This window comes from Alosa sapidissima, chromosome 4 (assembly GCF_018492685.1).
Source record: "Alosa sapidissima isolate fAloSap1 chromosome 4, fAloSap1.pri, whole genome shotgun sequence".
Lineage (NCBI taxonomy): Eukaryota > Metazoa > Chordata > Actinopteri > Clupeiformes > Clupeidae > Alosa > Alosa sapidissima.
Window position 1 is genome coordinate 40,200,370 of NC_055960.1, and position 22,132 is coordinate 40,222,501.

At 41.3% G+C, this 22,132-nt stretch overlaps 1 protein-coding gene across 1 annotated transcript in view; it reads left to right on the forward strand.

Moving 5' to 3' along the window:
• The window catches only part of uroc1 (urocanate hydratase 1), a 69,125-nt gene that overhangs the window by 16,191 nt on the left and 30,802 nt on the right, over positions 1-22,132 (forward strand). The window contains exons 8-9 of the mRNA XM_042090368.1: positions 16,546-16,689; positions 16,835-16,923. Of these exons, the coding sequence (XP_041946302.1) occupies positions 16,546-16,689; positions 16,835-16,923 (233 nt within the window). The remainder of the gene's footprint in view (positions 1-16,545; positions 16,690-16,834; positions 16,924-22,132) is intronic.

Sequence of the window (22,132 nt, forward strand, 5' to 3'; positions counted from 1 at the left end):
CATCATCGTTGCAACTTAATTTGAATACACTTAAGTCACTGGAGAAGGCGATGTTAAGTTTCATTAACGTTAACTCACGTTAACTTGCTTAGTTTTGCGAATGGCAATAAACGCCCATTTATGAATCAGCCCGACAAATAACGTTACTTGTGTTTTAGTGAACACATATTGGACTATAGCTTAACGTGAGGAGGGATTCAAAGTTACAAATGGCCAATTTGCTTAGTATGTTCAGAACAGCGGTATCTGCAAATGCGTTAAGGTATCGTTGTTACCTGCGATTGCATTGCTGAGAAGCATTTTGCATTCATATGATTTGATCAGGTCTTGCCAGTGATGTGTAAATCCTCCTGTAGACGTACATCATTTCAAAATAATACGTCTAAATTGAAAACTGTGACAACTTATTGATAGGCTCTCTCAATATGTCTGTAATCGTATGCCTCTACCACAGGCTTGCTAGTCTTTCACCAGAGAGGGTGCTCCATTATAAATCAGAAATGTAATATTGCAGCCTTCATGTCAGCTGTAAAAATATGAGAACATGGACCTACTACATCAGGATACACAGGATACTGTAAACATTTCACACATAATCAGGAAGCTACTTTGCTGTTCAGTGTGTGATGTGTTTAAAGTGGTACTACGTTTAAAGAAACATTTTTATTCTTTGTTTCAAGTGCATAAGAAAATACCACATTATGATGATGGTTATGGTTACCCTTAACAAATACAAAACAATATAATACTTAAAACAGGGATCAATCAATAGCCTAATGAAATAAACAATGAAAATGAGGGGGGAAAGCAATAATAAATAACTAGAAATGCAATTCCAAGGAATTACCAGTGCATGAAAATGCTAAAGTTGTGATGTAAAATATCATGTATAGTTAAAACAGATAATATAGAGATGGTTACTACGGTGATGCTAGGATAGATATGGTGGTTGCATAGCTTAATAAAAGTTGATAGTTTAAAAGTAGACTGTTTAAAAGCTGAATGTAGATAGTTTAAAAGTTGTTGATAGACAGTAGATAGTTTAAAAGTTGTTGATAGACAGCTAGTTTAATAGATAGTTTAATGATAGTTTAAAAGTAGACCGTTTAAAAGTTGAAGGTAAATAGTTTAAAAGTTGTTGACAGACTGGAAGTTGAATGAATGTTGATATTCAAATAGTACATGGCTGTGTATAGGTAGATATTTGACAATAACTGAAAGTTGGAATGGCTCTAATGTTTGCTAGCAGTTATGCTAAGATTTTTAACTATGCTAACCATGCTACTTAGCTAATGTTTTATAGCAGTGCTAGCAATGCTAACCTGCTAACCATCCTACTTAGCTAACGTTTTCTAGCAGTTTAATGAATGTTGATATTCAAATAGTTTAATGGCTGTGTATAGGTAGATATTTGACGATAACTGAAAGTTGGAATGGCTCTAATGTTTGCTAGCAGTTATGCTAAGATTTGTAATTCTGCTAACCATGCTACTTAGCTAATGTTTTATAGTAGTGCTAGCAATGCTAACATGCTAACCATGCTAACTTAACATTTTCTAGCAGTTTTGCTAAACATGTTAACTATGCTAGCAATGTTAACATGCTAACTATGTTAACCATGTGACTTAGTTAACCAAGCTTATCATTTTTAGTAGTTATGCTAACTATGCTAACTAGCATGTTAACTATGTTAACCATGTTACTTAGCTAAATTAGCTAATCATTTTTAGTAGTTATGCTAACTATGCTAACTAGCATGCTAACCATGTGACTTAGCTAACCTAGCTAATCATTTTTAGCAGTTTTGCTAACAATGCTAACTTTGCTAACCATGCTAACTAGCTACAGTGGGTAGGAGTCATAGTTGATGAAAAGTGTTGACAGTTGATGACAAGTTAAAAGTTGTTGATAGACAGCTAGTGAATGTATATAGTTTAAAAGTTTAAAAGTTGAATGTAGATAGTTTAAAAGTTGTTGATAGACAGCTAGTTTAATAGATAGATAGTTTAATGATAGTTTAAAAGTTGAATGTAAAAAGTTCAGTAGTTTAATGGGTTACATTGTTTAACAGTGGATTATTGTAGTGAGGACTTTTATTTTGAAACAGTTTTGGGCAGAGGAAACAGTTGAATAGGATGTGTAGTCTTAATTGACCCAGATTGTATGCTTAAAGCCTGAGGCTGCAGGTGGCCTGAACACCTGCCATAGGATTCTAATTGCTTAACGGCCATATTATGATGTCACAATCGGCAATGTTAAGTCTATGGGGATTTTTAAAAAGTTTTTCTTTAATAGTTTAAGGCGAGACACTACAGGTGAATAGGGTAATTTTTTTAACAAGCAGATATCACTATGAAACTTCCCCAGTTGATTACTTGCATTAATATGAGAAAAAAATGTATTACAAGTTTGCTGTAATTTAATGTTTACATATGCAAATTATGCATTATCTAATTAAATATGCGCTAATTTGCATACATTTTAAGGCACGAAACCTGAGCATTGGATACAGCCAGGTTCAAAATTATGTTTTCATTGTGCTCAGAAATTAGATGGGGAAACATTTACAGAAGGATTGATGAATATCTACTACTAATTGATCTAAAAAAAACATTTTTTTCCATGTTTTTAGGCATAAAATGCCATGTAAGTCAGGCTAGGAATAATATATCAACAAACCCCTCTGTAGAAATCTTCGACATATAGTTAGGCATAAGTCTAGAAAGTTTGGTGTATGTACGTGCTTCTGAAGTGGAGTTTTTGAGCTTAGAGTGTGAGAGGAAACTCATTTTGAGAAAACAGCCTTGAAAGACAGCCAATGAGATTCCGTTCTCAGCCTAGACTCGCCTTTGAACTTTCGTGATTGGTTGCTGATACAAAGGAAGTGTCCATATATGGATCACATAGCGTGATACAGGAAAAACAGAGCTTTCCAACGGTAGTACACATGATATGTTTTGGACCACGGTCGCGGGAGTGCATGCAAGGTTAGAATGCTAACTTTTGCTGAATTTAGGAGAAATATACAGGCGCGAGTAGACACAATATAATGAAATAAACACCTAAATGTGTAAATCATTTTGTTGTAGTAGTGTGATAGAATACATGCTAAGGTAACATACTAGCTCAAAATCTCGAAATTGACCAGTGCATGAAAAAACGATGTTTTCACCTGCCGTGTCTCGCCTTAAAAAGTATAAAAGTTTCAAAGTTGAAAAGTCATACCAACCCGATCTGTTTGAAGACCTACGTTACAAAGTTTGAATGAAGTTTCTAAGTTAAACTGTTGAAGAGAAATTGCGTACGGAAAAAGTGGTAAGCGGAATAATAATAATAATAAGTTGCCTAGGAAGAACAGGCCCATTCAATCAATAATATAATAACAATAACATGGTAAGACTACATTAAGGAGAATATCAATAATAAACAATGTCAAATTAATCAACAGCCTATAATGAAAAAAAAAAAACAGTACTACTGCATACAAACCATAATGTATAAGAAGTGCTTAAAAGACCAAAAACTATCACAAGAACGAAGAGCACTGGGCAACTCATTCCACCAACATGGGACCACTGAGGAAAAGAGTCTTGAATTTGACCTAGCATTTAAGACTGGTCGACACAACAGACGCTCATCAGAAGATCGCAGTGGGCGGTTGGGGATGTATATCTTGATCATTGAATTAAAATAACAAGGAGCAGATCCAGTCAGTGTCCTATAGGCCAAAGTGAGAGATTTAAATTTAATTCTGGCTACTGTAGGGAGCCAATGGAGAGTAACTAGGAGAGGAGTTACGATGTGTCCTCTTTGGCTGATTGAAGACCAGTTATGTTACAGCATTCTGAATGATATATCACAAAAAAAAAAAAAAAAAAAACATTCAATATTGATTTAGTATCAACCAATAATTATTCTGATATTAATATTCTTGTAACGTCTACATCTTTGTGTAGGCTACAGTTAAATACTAAGCAATGGCCTCTGACTTAAATACCAAGGCAGTTAAATGACCGTGGTATGGTATAGTCTACGTGATACACAGGACTACAAAGTAAACCCATTTAAAAAGCATCATCATCATCATCTCAGTATACCCATTTAAAATAGGCAAGGATACGTATTTAATAACATTTGGGGTTGCTCACAGTATACCCACCACTACAACTAACTAGACTACACCACTGGTTAAATGGCGCATTGCAATTTACAATTTGTGTGAGTTCAGGGGCATACAGAAAGTTGAAGTTTGGGTGACATCAATAAAGAAAATAGAAACAAAGGGATGTGTACAGCCTCAAGTATGAATGATGTCACATTAACAGAAGGTTCAGAGCAGCGGCAGACCTTTCTTAGTGCCACGGAAGTTATTGAAAGTCATGTGTTTTCAGAACGTAGTGGTGCTGTGCCATGTCCCATGAATAAGGGGCTTCAGGTTGATCCAGTGACGGTGGGTGATGATGTCAGGGAGATGGATGTCAGGGGACTTGGAGAAAGGGGGAGGACATGCCACCTCAGACCACTCCAGCCAAACCACTTCACGTAGGCATTCCCTTGCTTGCAGACTAATGTAGATCATGGAGACCACCTTGCCGCCACCTCCAATACATTCAGCCATCACCCATATCTTACCTGCAAAAAGGAAAGTTACAATAAAGTTAGTCAGACAATTTTACAACATTACAAAGCATCTAATCAGGCACTCAACACCACTAGTAATACCAATTAATTAAATATATGTGTGCAATAAACTTCACAGCCTACCTAATGTTAACTACACATTTAAATATGCGGTGTGAAATATTAACTTGCGTCAGCTTGAAAAATAACGTTATCAGTATGACTGATCATGGACGTTAGATGACAAACATTTATCGATCATTCACTTATGCGGTCTACAACTACCGACCTACCGATCTATTTTTTACAGTATATGCTACCGACCTACCATCACAGAAGTAGCTCTAACAGAGGTGTCTGTCGTTAACGTTAGAAAAAATGCAACGCTGGCAAACTGGCTAGTAGTTACATTAACATGACGGGTTGATGAGGTTCATGCTTCACATTATGTTAACATTAACTTGCGTTGCTTTATCACATCATACCGTTGCTTTATCACATCATATACTGTACTGACTGTCTAGTGTTATTAATCCCCATGTACAGTCAATGGTTACTCCAAGATGGCATGCATTAAGATTGAGATATTTGAAAACAGCAACAACTAATAAAACCAAGTATATCATGCATCGACTGTTAAGGGAGCTGTGTGCTAATCTTCACTTCAACGACTAACTTAGCCTCCCGTTAACGGTAACGTTAATGTAGCTGCTAACGTTAGCATCTAATTCGCTGTCCGTATTTCTGTTGTTAGCTCATTAGTATTCACCATACTAAATTGTCACAGTCTGTACTCAACATAATAAGCTCTCTTAGACGTATTTAAGAACACCAATAGACAAAAAAAACTTTTCAGTTGATACGCAACACTTACCAGACAAGAACAAACCGATTGTTGTTTGTACTGTTTAGCTAACTCACAGCCGCAAAATTCATCCAATTCGACCTGCGTTGTGGAAAGGAGAAGGGGGCAGGTTTCACTTGACAAGGGGCGTGTTTAACTCGCTGAGTGGCAACTGAGTGGGCGTGCCTGACCGCGACTCCTCTTCACTGCGCATGCTTCAACTTTTGCTGCGCAGCCGCACTTCAAATTGGCTCCAAATTTTCCAAGATGGCGTCGCCTCGGCGGCTTCAATTCCATAGAACACTGTAGAATGCAGCCACACTGTCCAGTTCTATATATACAGTCTATGCTTCAAACAGCGCATCAGTATTTTGATAGTCAGCAGTGTATTTGAAGGAATCTGCTTGTACGCAAGACCAGACCTCTCAAGTCTCATTTCAATGACTTCACACGCTCACACGCCACACATGGCATTTATCACTCTCAAATTATTCTCAAATAATTAACTTGCCCGCACAGAAATTTCTAAGGGCTATATTTTACAAACGTCTCGCACAACGTTGCTGTCTGTGCGCTCATTCAGTTCAGAGAGCTGCTGTTCAGTTACTAACCTATCGGCCAATCAGAAAATAGGATTTCTCAACCAATCAGGAAATAGTTTTGTTTTGATGTGGGTCCGCAACGTGGAGACTGCTGGTCCGCGGAGTCGTGGAGTGAAATTAGGCCCGGTGCTTCGTCTGATAATTTGCTGCGCAGTTGATCAAGATACCGCGGACCGACAAAAAAAGAAAACAAACGTTTCTGCTATCGATGTCATTAAACATGGAGCCATACAATAAAGTGGTGGTAGGCTATGAGCGTTCATTCAATGCAGGCGTCTGCGCGAGAGAAACTGAAACTAATCGATAACGTTGGTATCAAAGCTCCACTTCAACCTGTTGAATGATATTTAATTGTTTAACGACACTTAATAGAACAACGTTGATTTTTGGAACTTCCATAGAAACAGAGCAGAGACTGTATAATACACTGTATAGCACTGAGTATTGTATAGTCAAATTTGAATATAACGTGGCCAAAAGCTATTGTAGCCTTCTTTCTATCTGTTAAAGATCAACAGATCAGTGATTTACGCCTATCTGCTCGCCAAAAAAGCTGGTATTGTGTTTCCTGAATCCTTACATTCAGGCATTCAAATTAAACTTCATTAAAAAAACCATGTATTTTTTCCTACCAATGTATGATGCTTGCATGAGGGAAACATCCCAAAACAATAGCACCCATATAATTGTTGCTGTTTTGAGAAGTATTTCTTTTCTTATGCAAGCATCATGCAACCATGCAAAAGCAATGAAACTAATTATATCTTACATTAGTAAAGCAGTCCTCTGATGTGCATGTCACAAAACATTTAAGTGAAACTGCATGTATAACAATATAGGCATACTAATGATTGTGATAATGATAATGACAATTTGATTTGGATGGAGTGGGGTTGGGTACGTGTAGATGAGCCCTATGACCCCAAAGTGTGCCATGACTGGGCCTCAGGTCAAAGAAGTTTGAGAAAGGCTGGTCTACATAACCTGTATCAGATTGAGGTTTGCAGTGATGCGCCTGAAGGCACGAGTTGAGGACCCAGTCAGTTACGTCACAATATGCACATTTGTTTAAATTCATACCTACGTAATCACCATGACCAAATTTGTACTTTTTTTTTTGGCTGTTACTGCAAACAAGAATATTTTTAAGGATGGCCTCATGACTGTGAAAATGGCTGACATTGAACCACAGTGCTTTAAATGGGAGCCCCCAGTATCAGTCATCAAGGCATCAAAATCTGCCACAAACACTTACAACACACAACATCACTCATAAACACACACACACACACACACACACACACACGAACAGAACCACCACTGTTCAAGAGACCATTTTGGGGCTAAATGTGCTTTTTCTCATTTGGTTGTTTTCTGTTTGTTTATAGAGCAGAATGAGCCACTGCTGTTCAAAGCGCCCATTTGGGTGAAATTATTATTATAATTTATGTTATTATTATTTACTATAGGGTTCTAGAATAAATAAAACAGTGTGTTTGAAATAATGGAATTTGTGCTCTCTCATGAAGCTGGGTCTATGGGACATGGGGAGGGTGGGTCTCTGTTGATCGGGCTGAGGAGGCGTGGCGCCACGAGTGGTTCAAGCAGATGTAGGACTTTCATGTACTTCGATCAGGGGGGAGGGGGTGTGGCACTGTGCCAATGCCACGCCCCCTCCCCCTGAGAAACAAAGTCTCACTCGTTGCAAACTTCAAAACTTGAGAGCCCTGCGCAAGACCGGATGTAACAGGTATTCCACTAAGCCATTCTTTACTAAAACCGAGTAGGGTATAGGCTACGCACATCTGCACTTATCTATTAATTGAACATATAGGCAAAGTTAAACTAACTTCACTGTGGTGTCATAGTCAACGATAAAACAGTTATACACAGTTAATTACTTTCAATATAGACTGACAATGGGTTACCAGCAAAAACATAGCCTGAAAAAAGCAAAACTTCCCCCTATAATGTTTCGAATGACTGAATAAATAACCTAAGGACATTTATTCTGCAGAGGAATTGCTGCTTACATCTCGTGACAGTGCTTCTTCAGCTGTGTTTCATATGCGCCTTTCGCTATAGACCAGGCTTTTCTTGGTCAGTGGCGTAATGCTTTTTAGATGGTATAAGATAGCGATTTTTAGATCATGTGCCAGACCACACCTTATGTCGGTAATTGCCACACCCCTGGGCGCATTATTTAATAAAAGTGAAGTGTAAGATAGGAAAAAACTTTGCGTCAGACTAATAAAACGCTTTGCGTCAGGTTTTGCATTGCGAAAATAGAGCCCTTATCTCACTCACTTTGAAAATAATGGGTATAGACTGAAATTGTATGAGCACTGAATTGAAATCAAATAGAACAGTAGAATAGAAGTTTCTTCATTGATGTTATGAAATTATATTTGATATGGAATATGATGAATGACATGAATACATATCAAAATATCCAATTCAGTTTACCTTGATGCCTATTTTCTGTGTCAATTTCTTGTCCTATTGCTATAAACGTTTTATGGTCAATTGGTGTAACCAGCATTTTGTCTAAAATACTAATAATGTACAAAAACATTATTATGGATAATGATTTAATACTCTACTTTACTGTAATAATGGTTGTTTAAACCATTTTTAGTCAAATGGTCAAAGAATAGACAGAAAACAAGATGTTTACAGCATATGGTCTTGCTCAGTACAATGAAAAACCCATATAATTTAAATTTAGAAATAAATATAATAAAACATATTCTCATAGGATATTACAAAATGAACTAATAATTTCATGAGAGCAATTGCACGAACTCTAGGAGGTGTGAAATATTAGATATTTGTCATTTTTGTGGTTACACCATTTGACAATTTAACAGGCTGTTAGTTCTATCTTTTGTTAAAAAATAGCATACACGTCATATTAAATAATATGAATACAACAGAAATACAAAGTATACACTTTAGCAAACCTCAGGCATGTTTTGTTTTAAAGGTTTAAACATATTTTTAATTTTCTCATCTTACCAACCCTTATCTGTCACTGACCCATTTGTGAAAACAGCAAAAAATCAAAGTGGCTTGTTTGATTGTTGATTTCTGTCGCCATATAACGTTCTCTTTCATCCCATAGCTGTCAACATTGAACATTGAAAATAAGGGAGATTTCCCGGGTTTCTCACTCAAAATACAGGACAATGTCAACATTCGTCCCCATTAACGTTGGAAGTGTTGGAGCAACAAAGCCTACTTTATTCAAGCTTAACAGCCTATATTCATTTGGGCAACTTTATACAGCCCTAAAAAGGCTACATTCGCCTTTGGTTTACTTTTAGTTTACCGTGTAGCCTAACTTTAAACAGTGTGGATGCTTAACATACTGTAGTAAAGCATACTTATGCTTCATTCATCCACACATCCAGCTCCTAACGTTTTGACAAGCATTTCTACCAATTGACCTTGTTCCTGCCCATATCTAGCTTTGCTGTCTCCATCTTTTCTGTTTTTGTTGTTTGCAAAAAATATATAGTATTTATTGGTAACCAGCAACAAGTGCAATAATCGCTGTCATTCTCTCTCCTGCAAACAAAAATGTGTTACGTTCCAATTAGCAGTGCGTAATTCTGCTTCATAAAGTTGAACAAATTTGGTTATTTCATATACATAGCCAGTTTATGGTCTACAGTGTAAAGTTGGTAAGTTATGGTAGGCCAACTTGGAGTGAATATACAAACAGGGGAAATTATTTGTCTACTCGTAGCTGAGTAGCCTGATGGTACAGGCAGGTGCGCACAAAGACATACGGCCGAACACTGCAAGCGCCAATGAATCGTGCTCTCACGACAACCACGCCGTTAACTTAAATAGGTTAACATCACTCTAAATTCTCATTCAAGCAAGCAAAACAATGATTTGAAGACATCTGTTTCGCTGGAAGGGCAAGGGGGTAACAACAGGACAACACAGAGACAGGCCAGATGGCAGGACTAATGTTATGAGAGTATATGGGATATTCTACGGGAAAATATTAAAAAGGCAAGACAGTGGGGGAAAAGTTAAAATACGTGATAAAACCGGAAAAAAGTTGGCATGTTGGGTATGTTTCGGTCCCTGTGATTATTTGTGAAATTGTGCAAACAGCCTTTTCAAGTCATTTGAGAAGGAATGGTAGCATGCAAGCTCCCAAATTGACGCTTATCTGAGAAATGGAGTTTTGGATAATGTTCAGCTTCGGCAGCTTTACAATAACTGAGGAAGCCTAGAGACGAGTCGATAGCAACCAGTTCATGTGTTGAATTTGTTATTACCCAGTGTGCTTTGTTGAATGTTCTCAATGTTTTATTGTTTTATTTCATGTGAATACTATTTACTAGAGGAGCAACTTATTTCAAGTAGGCTATGCAGTTATGCAGGAAGTGTGCATTTAGTATCCATGCTTATTGTGTTTCCACAACAATGTTAGTGAGTAAATCTACTGAAATGGCCACCATCTTGGTGGAGTGTGATGTGTAAGATCAGAAAGCAGAGGTTGATATAAGAACGTTAGCCTATGTCAGCGTGTTTTCATAGCGCAAATGAGCACGGGCCGAAGACATTAATGATTGGCCGGGGAGGGTCATGTCTTCTTCTCCAAATTCTGTTGGAGGGTCAATGAAAAATTGCCTGCAGGCAAGGGAGGATCATGCAACTTTTGACAGAAGCACTGAAAATCCCTCCGGTGGTCCCTTTTATAAATAACGAACAGTCCCTAATGGTCATGCCCAATTCAAACGCTGGTTTACTTCCTGAAACTTAACCATTTTCAAAGACAAAATATACACTTTTAAAGCAACCAATGCTGTTATCTGAAACATGGAATTGCTTCTTTAGGACGTCAACTTGCACATTCTGCAAAAAAACGAAAATAACTCATTTTGAAAAAATTTGCGACTTGTGTGTCTGCGACTTGCGCCTGGAATACCCACGCCTGGTCACATATTGTACCTTTCAACACCCATAACACTAGCCATGTGCTATTTCATTGAGCAAAAAGCCCAGACTGCTAGCTTTCATGCCAGCACTGCTGTTAAGGTGTCAGGGAGTGAGGTTTACTAACATTCCACACACACAGCTATGTTAGTTGGCATCCGTTACACTCAGTCCCCTAAACCTCACCCCTGATCCGGGTCACGACACCAATGTAACCTGCGTTGTGTTGATCTGCTTTGTTCAGCCCTGCACACACCCGGACTCAAACCTGCAAACAGTACAACTGGGAGTCGAGCGTGCTGACAACCAAGCTAAAAGCCCAGGCTTCTAGCTTTCATGCATTGCTCTTGAGTCATCCTGGAGTGAGGTTTACTAATGTTCCACAAGCACAGTGAAGCATCAACACATCAGTAAAACCATACCCGGGCAAGAGAAAATGTATCAGAGTCTACACAGTTTTGCTAAGGGATTTGCCAAATATTACATTTGCCGACGTTACAACACTTGTGGAGGGAATACTCTGTGACCTAAACGAAAAAAATCATTAAAGGGTACACATTTTTTCACAAGGAATTTGTCCATAAGCATCAGGCTAACTGTTACTGAACTATTCTATTTACTGAGCTGAACTATTTACTGAGCTACTGACAAATCATTAGCGTGTGCACTTACACATAATGTATAGTTGAGAGGATATAAACTGCCTTACTAAAGCATTATAGACATAATGTGTGTATAGTTTAGAGGATATTGCTTCACTTAAGGGAAGAGGAGAAATAGACGTCTCCGCATAGTCTGTCTGCCTCTTCACCACCTCCATGTCTTGAACTGTCTGTCCACTAGTCACTTTTTACCACTGTCTTCTGCCTCACTGTTTGCGTGCTATATTAGCACATATGCACAACCCCTCCCTCCATGCCACAGCCGAACTGTGACCACACTTATACCTTTCTTAATATATATATATCTATATATAGACTTTATTCTTGCACTGTTGCACTGTTTGACTTACTCATTTGCACCATCACCATGACACTCATTCACACAGAGCACCTTACCTTACCTTACCTTATGCACAGAGAATCACAGGCTCAGTCCCTGCCTCAGTCATTGCAAGCGCCTCTTGATTAATCAATCACCCACTATGTGGATACTGTTTTTTAGAATTGATTTAGATTAAGTGTTATTTAGTATAATTTGTATTTTAGTATATTTAGTATATTCTTTATCTTCTACTGTCCTTATTGCTTCGTTGTGTTTTTTATATATACTTTTAATTACTTTTTCTGCTGTTAGTGAATGTGTGTGTGTGTTGTCTGTATGCTACTGAGACCTTGAATTTCCCCTGGGGATCAATAAAGTATCTATCTATCTATCTATCTATCTATCTCTATCTATCTATCTATATACAGTAAACTGCCTTACTAAAGCAGTATAGTCTGCTGCTGAGGAATAATGTGTGTATAGTTTAGAGCAGGTGGGCAACAGTTTTAGTCTGAGGGCCACAGTTACTTTGGCAAAGTAAGCGGAGGGCACACTTTGGACAATTGCCAGCCTATTTCAAGGCCTGATATTTATTTTTGCTAGGCCAGTCTGACCTGCTACTCTAAGGTTACAATATCTGGATTTACTTTCAAGAATGAATTTCCTACACTACCCGATATTGTTCAACCTTCATTCCAGCTGTAGCTATATTCAAGATAGAAAACTATTACCAAAACTCCAAATGTATGTGTGCAGGTTACATTGACATACAGACTTAAAGCGATCTCGCTTGGAATGTATGTGTGCAGGTTACATTGACATACAGACTTAAAGCAATCTCGCTTGGAATGATCAAATGTAATTGAGGCCACCAGAGGGAGGCCTTAATCAATGACCAGAGGGAGGCCTTAATCAATGACCAGAGGGATGACCAGAGGGAGGCCTTAATCAATGACCAGAGGGATGACCAGAGGGAGGCCTTAATCAATGACCAGAGGGAGGCCTTAATCAATGAAAAAACATATTCAGCGTATTTCCGCTGTGATTATTCATTTTTTTTTGTCATTTCTTCTTAAGTGCAGATCAACTTCATCACACGTATGTTTGCTTGAAAAATATAAAGGACAACATGGAATAGGCCTTTGTATCTCACACAATTTCAATTTGATTTAACTGTATCATCACCATCTACGGGACATGTATAAGAAATGCCAACATGAAAAATAACATCATCAATCAAGGGTAACTTAATGGAACTTTGGCTAGGCCTACTTTAGAACAATGTATTTCGGCCTATGCAACTTAGATAGGCTATTTGTCGGTGTTCTGTAACTCAATGTGAACAATTGAGGCGGTCGCCTTTCTTCACTAAGTCATCGAAATATGGGGTGGTGTTTGACGTTGAGATGCACAACACGGATGACAGGTGTGCGTCGGTTATTCGTGATCTGTAGCGTGACTTATTAAAGTTCATCACAGAGAAAGTCTGCTCGCATACATACGTGGAACCGAAAAAGACGAGCGTCCTTTGCGCATGCCTCCGCATGTTAGGGTACTTGCCCTCGTTCAATGCACCGTAAAACCTGTCCAATGATGACGAGGTGAATTTCTCCTTGAGAGTGGGATCGCACTGCATGTCAATCAACTCAAGCTGAACCTCCGGAGGCGCTTGGTCGCTGTCAAAGGGAAAGGGGGAGGACACCAGCTCCATCTCTTTTTCAATCTTTCTGAAATCAGAGAAACGCCTGTTGAATTCAGTGTGCAGATCCTCGAGTGCAGTGGTGTAATTGACAGTGAGTCGGGATGGCACATCCGTCATTCTGGCGAGAGTTGGGAAATGTGTAAAGCTCTTGTTTGTCATTTGTCGGGAAAACAGGATCAGCTTTGCTCTGAATGCTCGCACGTAGGAATACAGTTCGTGCACGAACACATCCTTCCCCTGCAGCTTCCGATTGAGGTCATTTAAATGGCCCATTAAATCCACAGCAAAGGCAAAGTCAAGCGTCCAATCGGAATCTTCAATTTCTGGAAAGTCACCAGCCTTCCTAACATTCTCCAGAAACACCCCTATCTGACCTCTCACCCCTATCTGTCCTCTGACCTCTCAGGTCCCACACACCCCTATCTGACCTCTCAGGTCCCACACACGGCGTAGCACTGTGCCCAGGCTCAGCCAGCGGACGTTTGAGTGGTATGGGACATCAGTGTGTTCTGCCTCACTTCCCTCCAACAACTGGATAAACTGGCGGTGGTTAAGCGCCTGGGCCCTGATGAAATTGACAAGTTTCACTACAGTTTTGGTGATGTGATCAAGCTTTAACACTGACTTAGACAAGGCCTCCTGATGAATGATACAGTGCAAGAAAATCAAAGTTGAGTTGGGGTCATCCTCTCTCACCCTGTCCTGTATCCTATGCAACAGCCCAGTGTTCTTACCGGTGAGGTTTGGACAGCCATCAGTGGTCACGTTCAGTAACTTCACCCACGGTAGGTTCATTCTCTGCATGCATCCTGACACCGTATCATAGAGGTCTGAACCCCTTGTCGTCCCCTTCATTGATTCCATCTCAAGAAATTCCTCCATTATGTCAAAAGTGTCAGTAATACCTCTGATGAATATAAGCAGCTGGGCAGTGTCTTTAATATCGGTGCTCTCATCCAGCGCTATTGAAAAGTGTGTGAAATCAGTGGCCCTTTTTAGCAATGCAGATGTCAGCTCATAATCAATTATTGATGCGACGAGTAACTATACGGCGAGACAGGCTCACATTCGAACTGAATTTTGCTGTCAGGGCACAGTATGCTAGCTGCCTCTACCATACAGTCTTTTACAAACTCACCATCTGAAAATGGTTTGCTGTGTTTGGCGATTTTGTGTGACACCATATAGCTCACTTTTGTTGCTGATTCCTGTACATTAGACTGCTTGGTAAAAATATTCTGCTGGCAGTTAAGTTGGAGGACAATCTCGTGGCTTTTTCTTCCCTCTCCTTTGCGGAGAAATTCACGGCATAATTAGCATGTTTAGTATTAAAGTGCCTGCTAATATTGTATTCTTTAAAGACAGCGATGCTCTCCTGACATATCAGACAAATTACCTTTGATCCGACGTTTGTGACAAAATATTTTGACATCCATTCTTTATTGAATGCTCGACATTCATAGTCAACTTTTCTCTTTTTTACTCATTTTGACAAATTGTTTATGCTGCCGGCCGGAGGAATGAAGAAGAGAAGTAGAGTTGCAAATTGTAATTTCACACAGCGCCATCTGCTGGATTGTTTTTAATAGCAGGATCACAGTTCGGATAAAGGCGGCGTGTGCGACATCTGCTGGATTGTTTTTAATAGCAGGATCACAGTTCGGATAAAGGCGGCGTGTGCGATATCTGCTGGATTGTTTTTAATAGCAGGATCACAGTTCGGATAAAGGCGGCGTGTGCGACATCTGTTGGATTGTTTTTAATAGCAGGATCACAGTTCGGATAAAGGCGGCGTGTGTTTCATTCAAATTGCGAGCGCATCAAGCTCATCGCGGGGGCCGGATTGAAGCACTATGCGGGCCGGATCCGGCCCGCGGGCCGTATATTGCCCATGTATGGTTTAGAGCAGTGTTTCTCAAAGTGTGGTCCGGGGACCACTGGTGGTCCTCAATCTATCCCAAGTGGTCCGCGAGCAGACGTGGTAAAATATAATATAGAGGAGTTGTTTGCAATATTGAACCAACTTCTATGTAAATTCAAACAGTTCTGCAACACTGTCTATGTAAGATATGCCAGTTTAAATCATATGAATCCTCTGACACAATAAGCAAAGTGCAAAGACAATAAGCAAGGTGGTTCAGTGAGTAAGTTTAGGCCTATTGTGTAGGCTAATATACTGTGAAGTAGGTCTAATCTTTTTTTTAGCTAGGTGGTCTGTGTGTTTCTTTTTTATTGGTTAAGTGGTCCTTCATCTGAAAAAGTTTGAGAAACACTGGTTTAGAGGATATAAACTGCCTTACTAAAACATTATAGTCTGCTGCTGAGGAAGAAGATTTCCACAAAGGTCAAAAATACAGAAGTTGTGTGAGAGGTCTATTGCACTGTAACTTGAATGTCAGCTTTAGCAATCCCCTGAATGCCTGTGTTGCTGTATCTGGCAGTGTTGAATGCCTGTGTTGCTGTATCTGGCAGTGTTGAATGTCTGTGTTGCTGTATCTGCCAGTGTTGAATGCCCATGTTTTCATAGACTTTTAATTTTCATTCAGACTTTTTATTTTAACATCAAAATTGAAGTCTAAATAAAACTAAAAGTTTACTGCCTGAAGGACAGAACAGCCTGTGTTGCTGTATATGACAGTGTTGAATGCTTGTGTTGTTTTAGCTGACAGTGTTGAAATGCTTGTGTTGTTTTAGCTGACAGTGTTGAATGCCTGTGTCGCTGTAGCTGAAAGTGTTGAATGCTTGTGTTGTTTTAGCTGACAGTGTTGAAATGCTTGTGTTGTTTTGCTTGTGTTGTTTTAGCTGACAGTGTTGAAATGCTTGTGTTGTTTTAGCTGACAGTGTTGAATGCTGGTCGGAGGTACCTGGGTACAGATGACCTCAGGGGCCGCGTACTTGTGACCTCTGGTCTCGGGGGCATGAGTGGGGCGCAGGCCAAGGCTGCCGTCATCGCTGGCTGTGTGGGGGTCATTGCTGAGGTATGTGGTGTGGGGGTCATTGCTGCATATGTGGTATTGTGTATGTCGATGTAAATTGTATAGTGGTGAGATTACAGAAGTGTTTAACACTGTTGAAGCTAGAGCTGGGTGTTATGTATTATTTGAAAATGTTATCTCCTCTTAGGTTGATGAGGCCCCGCTGAGGAAAAGACATGAACAGGGCTGGCTAATGGAGGTGACCAGTGACCTAGAGCATTGTATCAAGCGCATCAGGTAAAACACAGTCAGAGAATACCGTCAGTGCACCTGCTAAACCTGGACTTTACCTGTGTAAACGCACCTGGTTAACCTGTGGGGTATTCCACAAACGGAGGTATTTTTTTTTTTTATGTATTATTTTTTCAGGCTTTTTTGCCTTTATTTGGACAGGACAGTGGAGAGTGAGACAGGAAGCAAGTGGGAGAGAGAGATGGGGTGGGATCGGGAAATGACCGCAGGTAGGATTCGAACCTGGGTCCCCGTGGGCACTTGGACCCGTATATGGTACGGGCGCTGTAGCCTGCTGCGCCACAGCGCCCCCCACAAATGGAGGTTTAACAAACAGAATTAACGCTGAACTCCATTGGCTTTCCGCTGAACTGATTGACCCTGTGCCGACTAAACCAAACGCAACCAGAGCTGTCAGTTCCACCGTACCGGTTATGAATTAGTTCAATCAACACGGGGTTGGTTAACGCAGGGTTGTGGGCGTCCACGCCCAACCTATAAAGACGTGATGTATGGATCATGGAAATCCTGATCAAAATGGTGAAAAGGGCCACATATTTCACCGACCTCGAACTCCAGGTCCTCCTGGAAAGTTAAGATGAGGAAAAAGCTGTTATAATGAAGAAAGAAATAAAGAGAAGTATCAGAGAAATATCAGAGAAATAAAGCCTGGCAGCGGATCGCTGACTGCGTTAATGCGTAAGTTTTATTACAAAAGCATGATCCTAAATATTTGAACTATGAATCTATTAATATCTCAGTTAAGCTTTCTTAATGTTCCTATCACATAACCTGTTATTCTACAAAGATTTACTCTGATGGGCCCCAACTATCATCTGATCAAGTCAAGATTAAATATAAAAACGTCATACAAACTGGTAAGCTTTTCCCACCATCGTATTGGCCTTTGTCAGTCCAGCATTTAAATTGTCATAACATATTTGTCACACCTGCATTTAAATAACCACTTTATTTTAAGCCAATCGTAAGAGGGCTGACAGTCGGCAGATGGTCTCTGATATAGGCTCATAATGCAACGCACTGTTGAAATTTATAGCTGAAATTGGATTCAATACATCCTGGCATCGCGGACCGAATCAGGCTAATTGCCTCCACATTAGTGATCATGTAGGAAGCATCAAATATCATCTAGTAATGATAAAAAATCAAGATCAACAGTGATTAACAAACCATCATGAAGATATTGGAAATGCATGGCTAATATAGGCTGCGTATACCTACCTGAACATTTATAATGACATATTCGGAAATTCTGAAACATAACACCCAGATGACAAGTCAACAACAAGGGTAATTTCTGTGCTATTTGGGAACACTTAAAGCATATAATGCTGACCTGCGAGTTGGTGAAACCCCATTTTAATGACCCTCATGGGTTTGTGGCCAGGAAAGTGGATTTAGTCACGCACCAAGTGCAGAGCGTAGCTTTCCCTATATGCTCAGTATCTCCAACACTGTTCAAAAAACCATCCGGCGCAAAAAAACGGAGAGCTATGTAAATAGTTTGCAGTGAACTGAGGCCAGGTCCACGATTAGTAACATTGGCAATGTAGGGCTGGAGAATAAACGTCATGTGAGTTGGGAGAGAGAAAGCAAGAACACATAGGCTACTACTGGCCAAATCCTCTCCAATTGTTAGAATTGGACTCTGGGCGTTTGGGAACAGCTGAGGGAGGAGGCTACTTGAAACTGTGAGTTTCGGTCGGTGTGAGCGAGCGGACTTTCAGTTGACAGTAATTAACACCCTTTTGAACAATCTAAGCTGTGCGAACGTCAGAGGGCGGTCTACGCTGATTCATCATTAGTGAGACAGGAGGACAGCTGCATGCAATTCCTAGCAGAATGAAAATAGTGGCTGCTGCTGAAGCGGCAGCATAAGCGGCAGCCCGTGTTGCAGCCAGCCTCGTTTAAGACGGACACGGTCAAGACAAGCAAGTTTACCTGTGCAAGTTCACCGACACAGGCAAAATGTGCCGTTCCACCATATCTGTTATCACCGGCCATTGCAGAAAACGGCATCATGCCAAAAGGGGCAGAAATGTCAAAAGGGGCAGAAATCCCCTTAACCTCCAGGAACTTAAACGGTCCTCACCGACAGAAACCTCCTTCTCCATGGGCTTGTGGAACTGTCAATCCGCAGTCAACAAAACCGACTTCATAGCTGGCTATGCCAACCACCTTTCCTTGGAACTCCTTGCTCTCACTGAGACTTGGATCAAACCAGAGAACACTGCCACCCCGGCTGCACTCTCCACTAACCTTACACTATCCCACACCCCTCGCCTATCTGGACGAGGAGGCGGGACGGGCCTGCTGATCTCCAACAAATGGAAATTCACCCCGCTACTGCCTTCAAACAAATATGTCTCATTCGAATTCCATGCCATCACAGTGATCGCCCCAGCAAAACTCTACGTGCTGGTCATCTACCGCCCTCCAGGCCAACTAGGCGACTTTATTGACGAACTTGACACTCTGCTATCCTCCATCCCTGAGCATGACTGTCCGCTTCTTGTTCTCGGTGATATGAACATCCACTTAGATGCCCCAGGCTCAGCGGACTTTTTGGCCCTGGTCCACTCCTTTGACCTCGAACTGGTTCAAAGCCCACCGACTCACAAAGCTGGCAAAGAGCTTGACTTGATCTTCACTCGGAACTGCAGCACAGACACCCTCATGGTGACGCCTCTCCATCTTTCTGACCACTTCTTCATCCAGTTCAACGTCAGCCTGTCAGAACAGCCTCCGGCTCCTCAGCCGATGGTCACGTTCCGCCGCAACATCCGGAACCTGTCTCCAACGCACTTCTCCTCTGTGGTTGCCTCCGGTCTACCTCCACTCAACACCTTCTCCTCTCTGGAGGTTAATGAAGCCACTGACTCGCTCTGCTCCACACTGACCTCGTGTCTAGACAAGCTGTGCCCTCTTACCACAAGGCCAGCTCGATCCAAACATTCTCATCCATGGCTAAATGATACCCTCCGATCGCAGCGCACCAAACTCAGAGCGGAGAGGAAATGGCACAAATCCAAACTAGCTGACGACCTCAAAAACTACCAGACACTCCTGACCTCCTTCTCAGCCAGCATCACTGCTGCTAAGGCTGCTTTCTACCATGACAAAATCAACAGCGCTACAGACACTCGAAAACTTTTCTCAACCTTCAAATCGCTACTCAACCCTCAGCTGCCTCCTCCTCCATCCAGCCTTACTGCAGATACCCTCGCCTCATTTTTTACAAACAAAGTGGCGGCAATCAGCAGTCAATTCTCTACATGCCCACTCAACGCATCTGACTCAGATACCGCACTCCTACAACCTCTAGGGACTGCTGAAACATCTTTTTCAGCATTCACGCCTCTCTCCGAGAGTGAAGTGTCCAGACTCCTGACATGCAGCCGTCCTACCACATGCTCGCTGGACCCTATACCTACTAGCCTACTTCAGTCCATCAGCCCGACCATCGCTCCAGCTATCACACATGTGATCAATGCCTCGCTAACCTCCGGCACATTTCCAACAGCGTTCAAAATGGCCCGGGTAACACCGTTACTTAAGAAAGCTTCTCTCAACCCTGCTCAAGTCGAGAACTACCGCCCTGTCTCACTACTGCCTTTCCTATCCAAAGGCATTGAACGAGCAGTCTCCAAACAGGTCTCTGACTTCCTTTCACAGAACAACCTTCTGGATCCAAATCAGTCTGGGTTCAAAAGCGGCCACTCTACCGAAACGGCTCTGCTGTCTGTAACAGAAGCCTTAAAAGAAGCCAGGGCGACCGCTCGGTCATCAGTACTCATTCTGCTTGACTTATCGGCTGCCTTTGACACGGTTAATCACCGTATCCTTCTCTCTATACTCGCTGACATGGGAATCTCCGGTTCTGCTCTCTCCTGGTTTGAATCCTACCTCACAGGACGCTCGTTTAACGTATCATGGCTTGGTCAGCTATCCGCACCTCACCATCTCACCACAGGGGTCCCCCAGGGCTCAGTGCTGGGCCCCCTCCTCTTTGCTATCTACACCACCTCCTTGGGACAGATTATCCGTTCGCACGGCTTCTCATACCACTGCTATGCAGACGACACACAGCTCTATCTGTCCTTTCCACCTGACGGATCTCGGATTGCCTTTCCGACATAGCTACATGGATGAAGGCACACCACCTCCAGCTGAACCTCTCAAAGACTGAACTGCTGGTCATCCCAGCTAAACCTACCATACACCATGACATCAACATCAAATTTGACTCCCTGTCTGTTTCACCGACCAGGACTGCAAGAAATCTAGGAGTTGTTCTTGACAACCAACTAAACTTCTCAGATCATGTTGCCTCAGTCGCCCGGTCATGCCGTTTTGCACTCTACAACATACGGAAAATCAGGACTTACTTGACTCAAGATGCTACCCAACTTCTGGTTCAGGCAATAGTCATCTCACGACTCGACTACTGCAATGCCCTCCTGACAGGTCTCCCAGCCTGCGCAGTGAAACCACTTCAGATGATCCAGTACGCGGCGGCGCGCCTGGTCTACAACCAACCCAAAAGGGCACATGTTACCCCGCTGCTCATCCAGCTACACTGGCTACCTATGGCGGCCCGCATCAAATTCAAGTCTCTAACGCTTGCCTACAAAGTAGTCTCCGGCTCTGCTCCCACCTACTTGAATGCCCTCATACAGACCGCTGCGCTCCTCTGACGAACGACGTCTAGCTCTACCACCGGTACGCTCAAGCCAATCCAAACTTTTCTCATCTGTTGTTCCTCGTTGGTGGAACACACTGCCAGTTCCTACAAGGGCAGGGACATCCTTTTCCACTTTCAAAAAACTCCTGAAGACCCAGCTCTTAGAGAACATCTACTCTCATAGCAACACTTACAACAAGTCTTACTGATCCTAGCACTCACCAGCCGTTTTAAACTGACAAGTAACTGTTAAAAACAGCACTCACCGACGCACTTATTCTTACTGTATTCTAATGTTTTTTTTTAAACTGTCCTAAAATTGTGAGAATCGTTCTAAAACTTACTGTTTACCATGTTGTTAGTCGCTTTGGTTAAAAAGCGTCAGCCAAATGTAATGTAATGTAATGTAATGAGAAGGCTATTTAAATATTAAAGATTCACGCGAAAAACTATATCGCTCCAGCAAAAAGTCATCAGGATAAGACAAGATGTCGAGCAGTGGTCTTATCA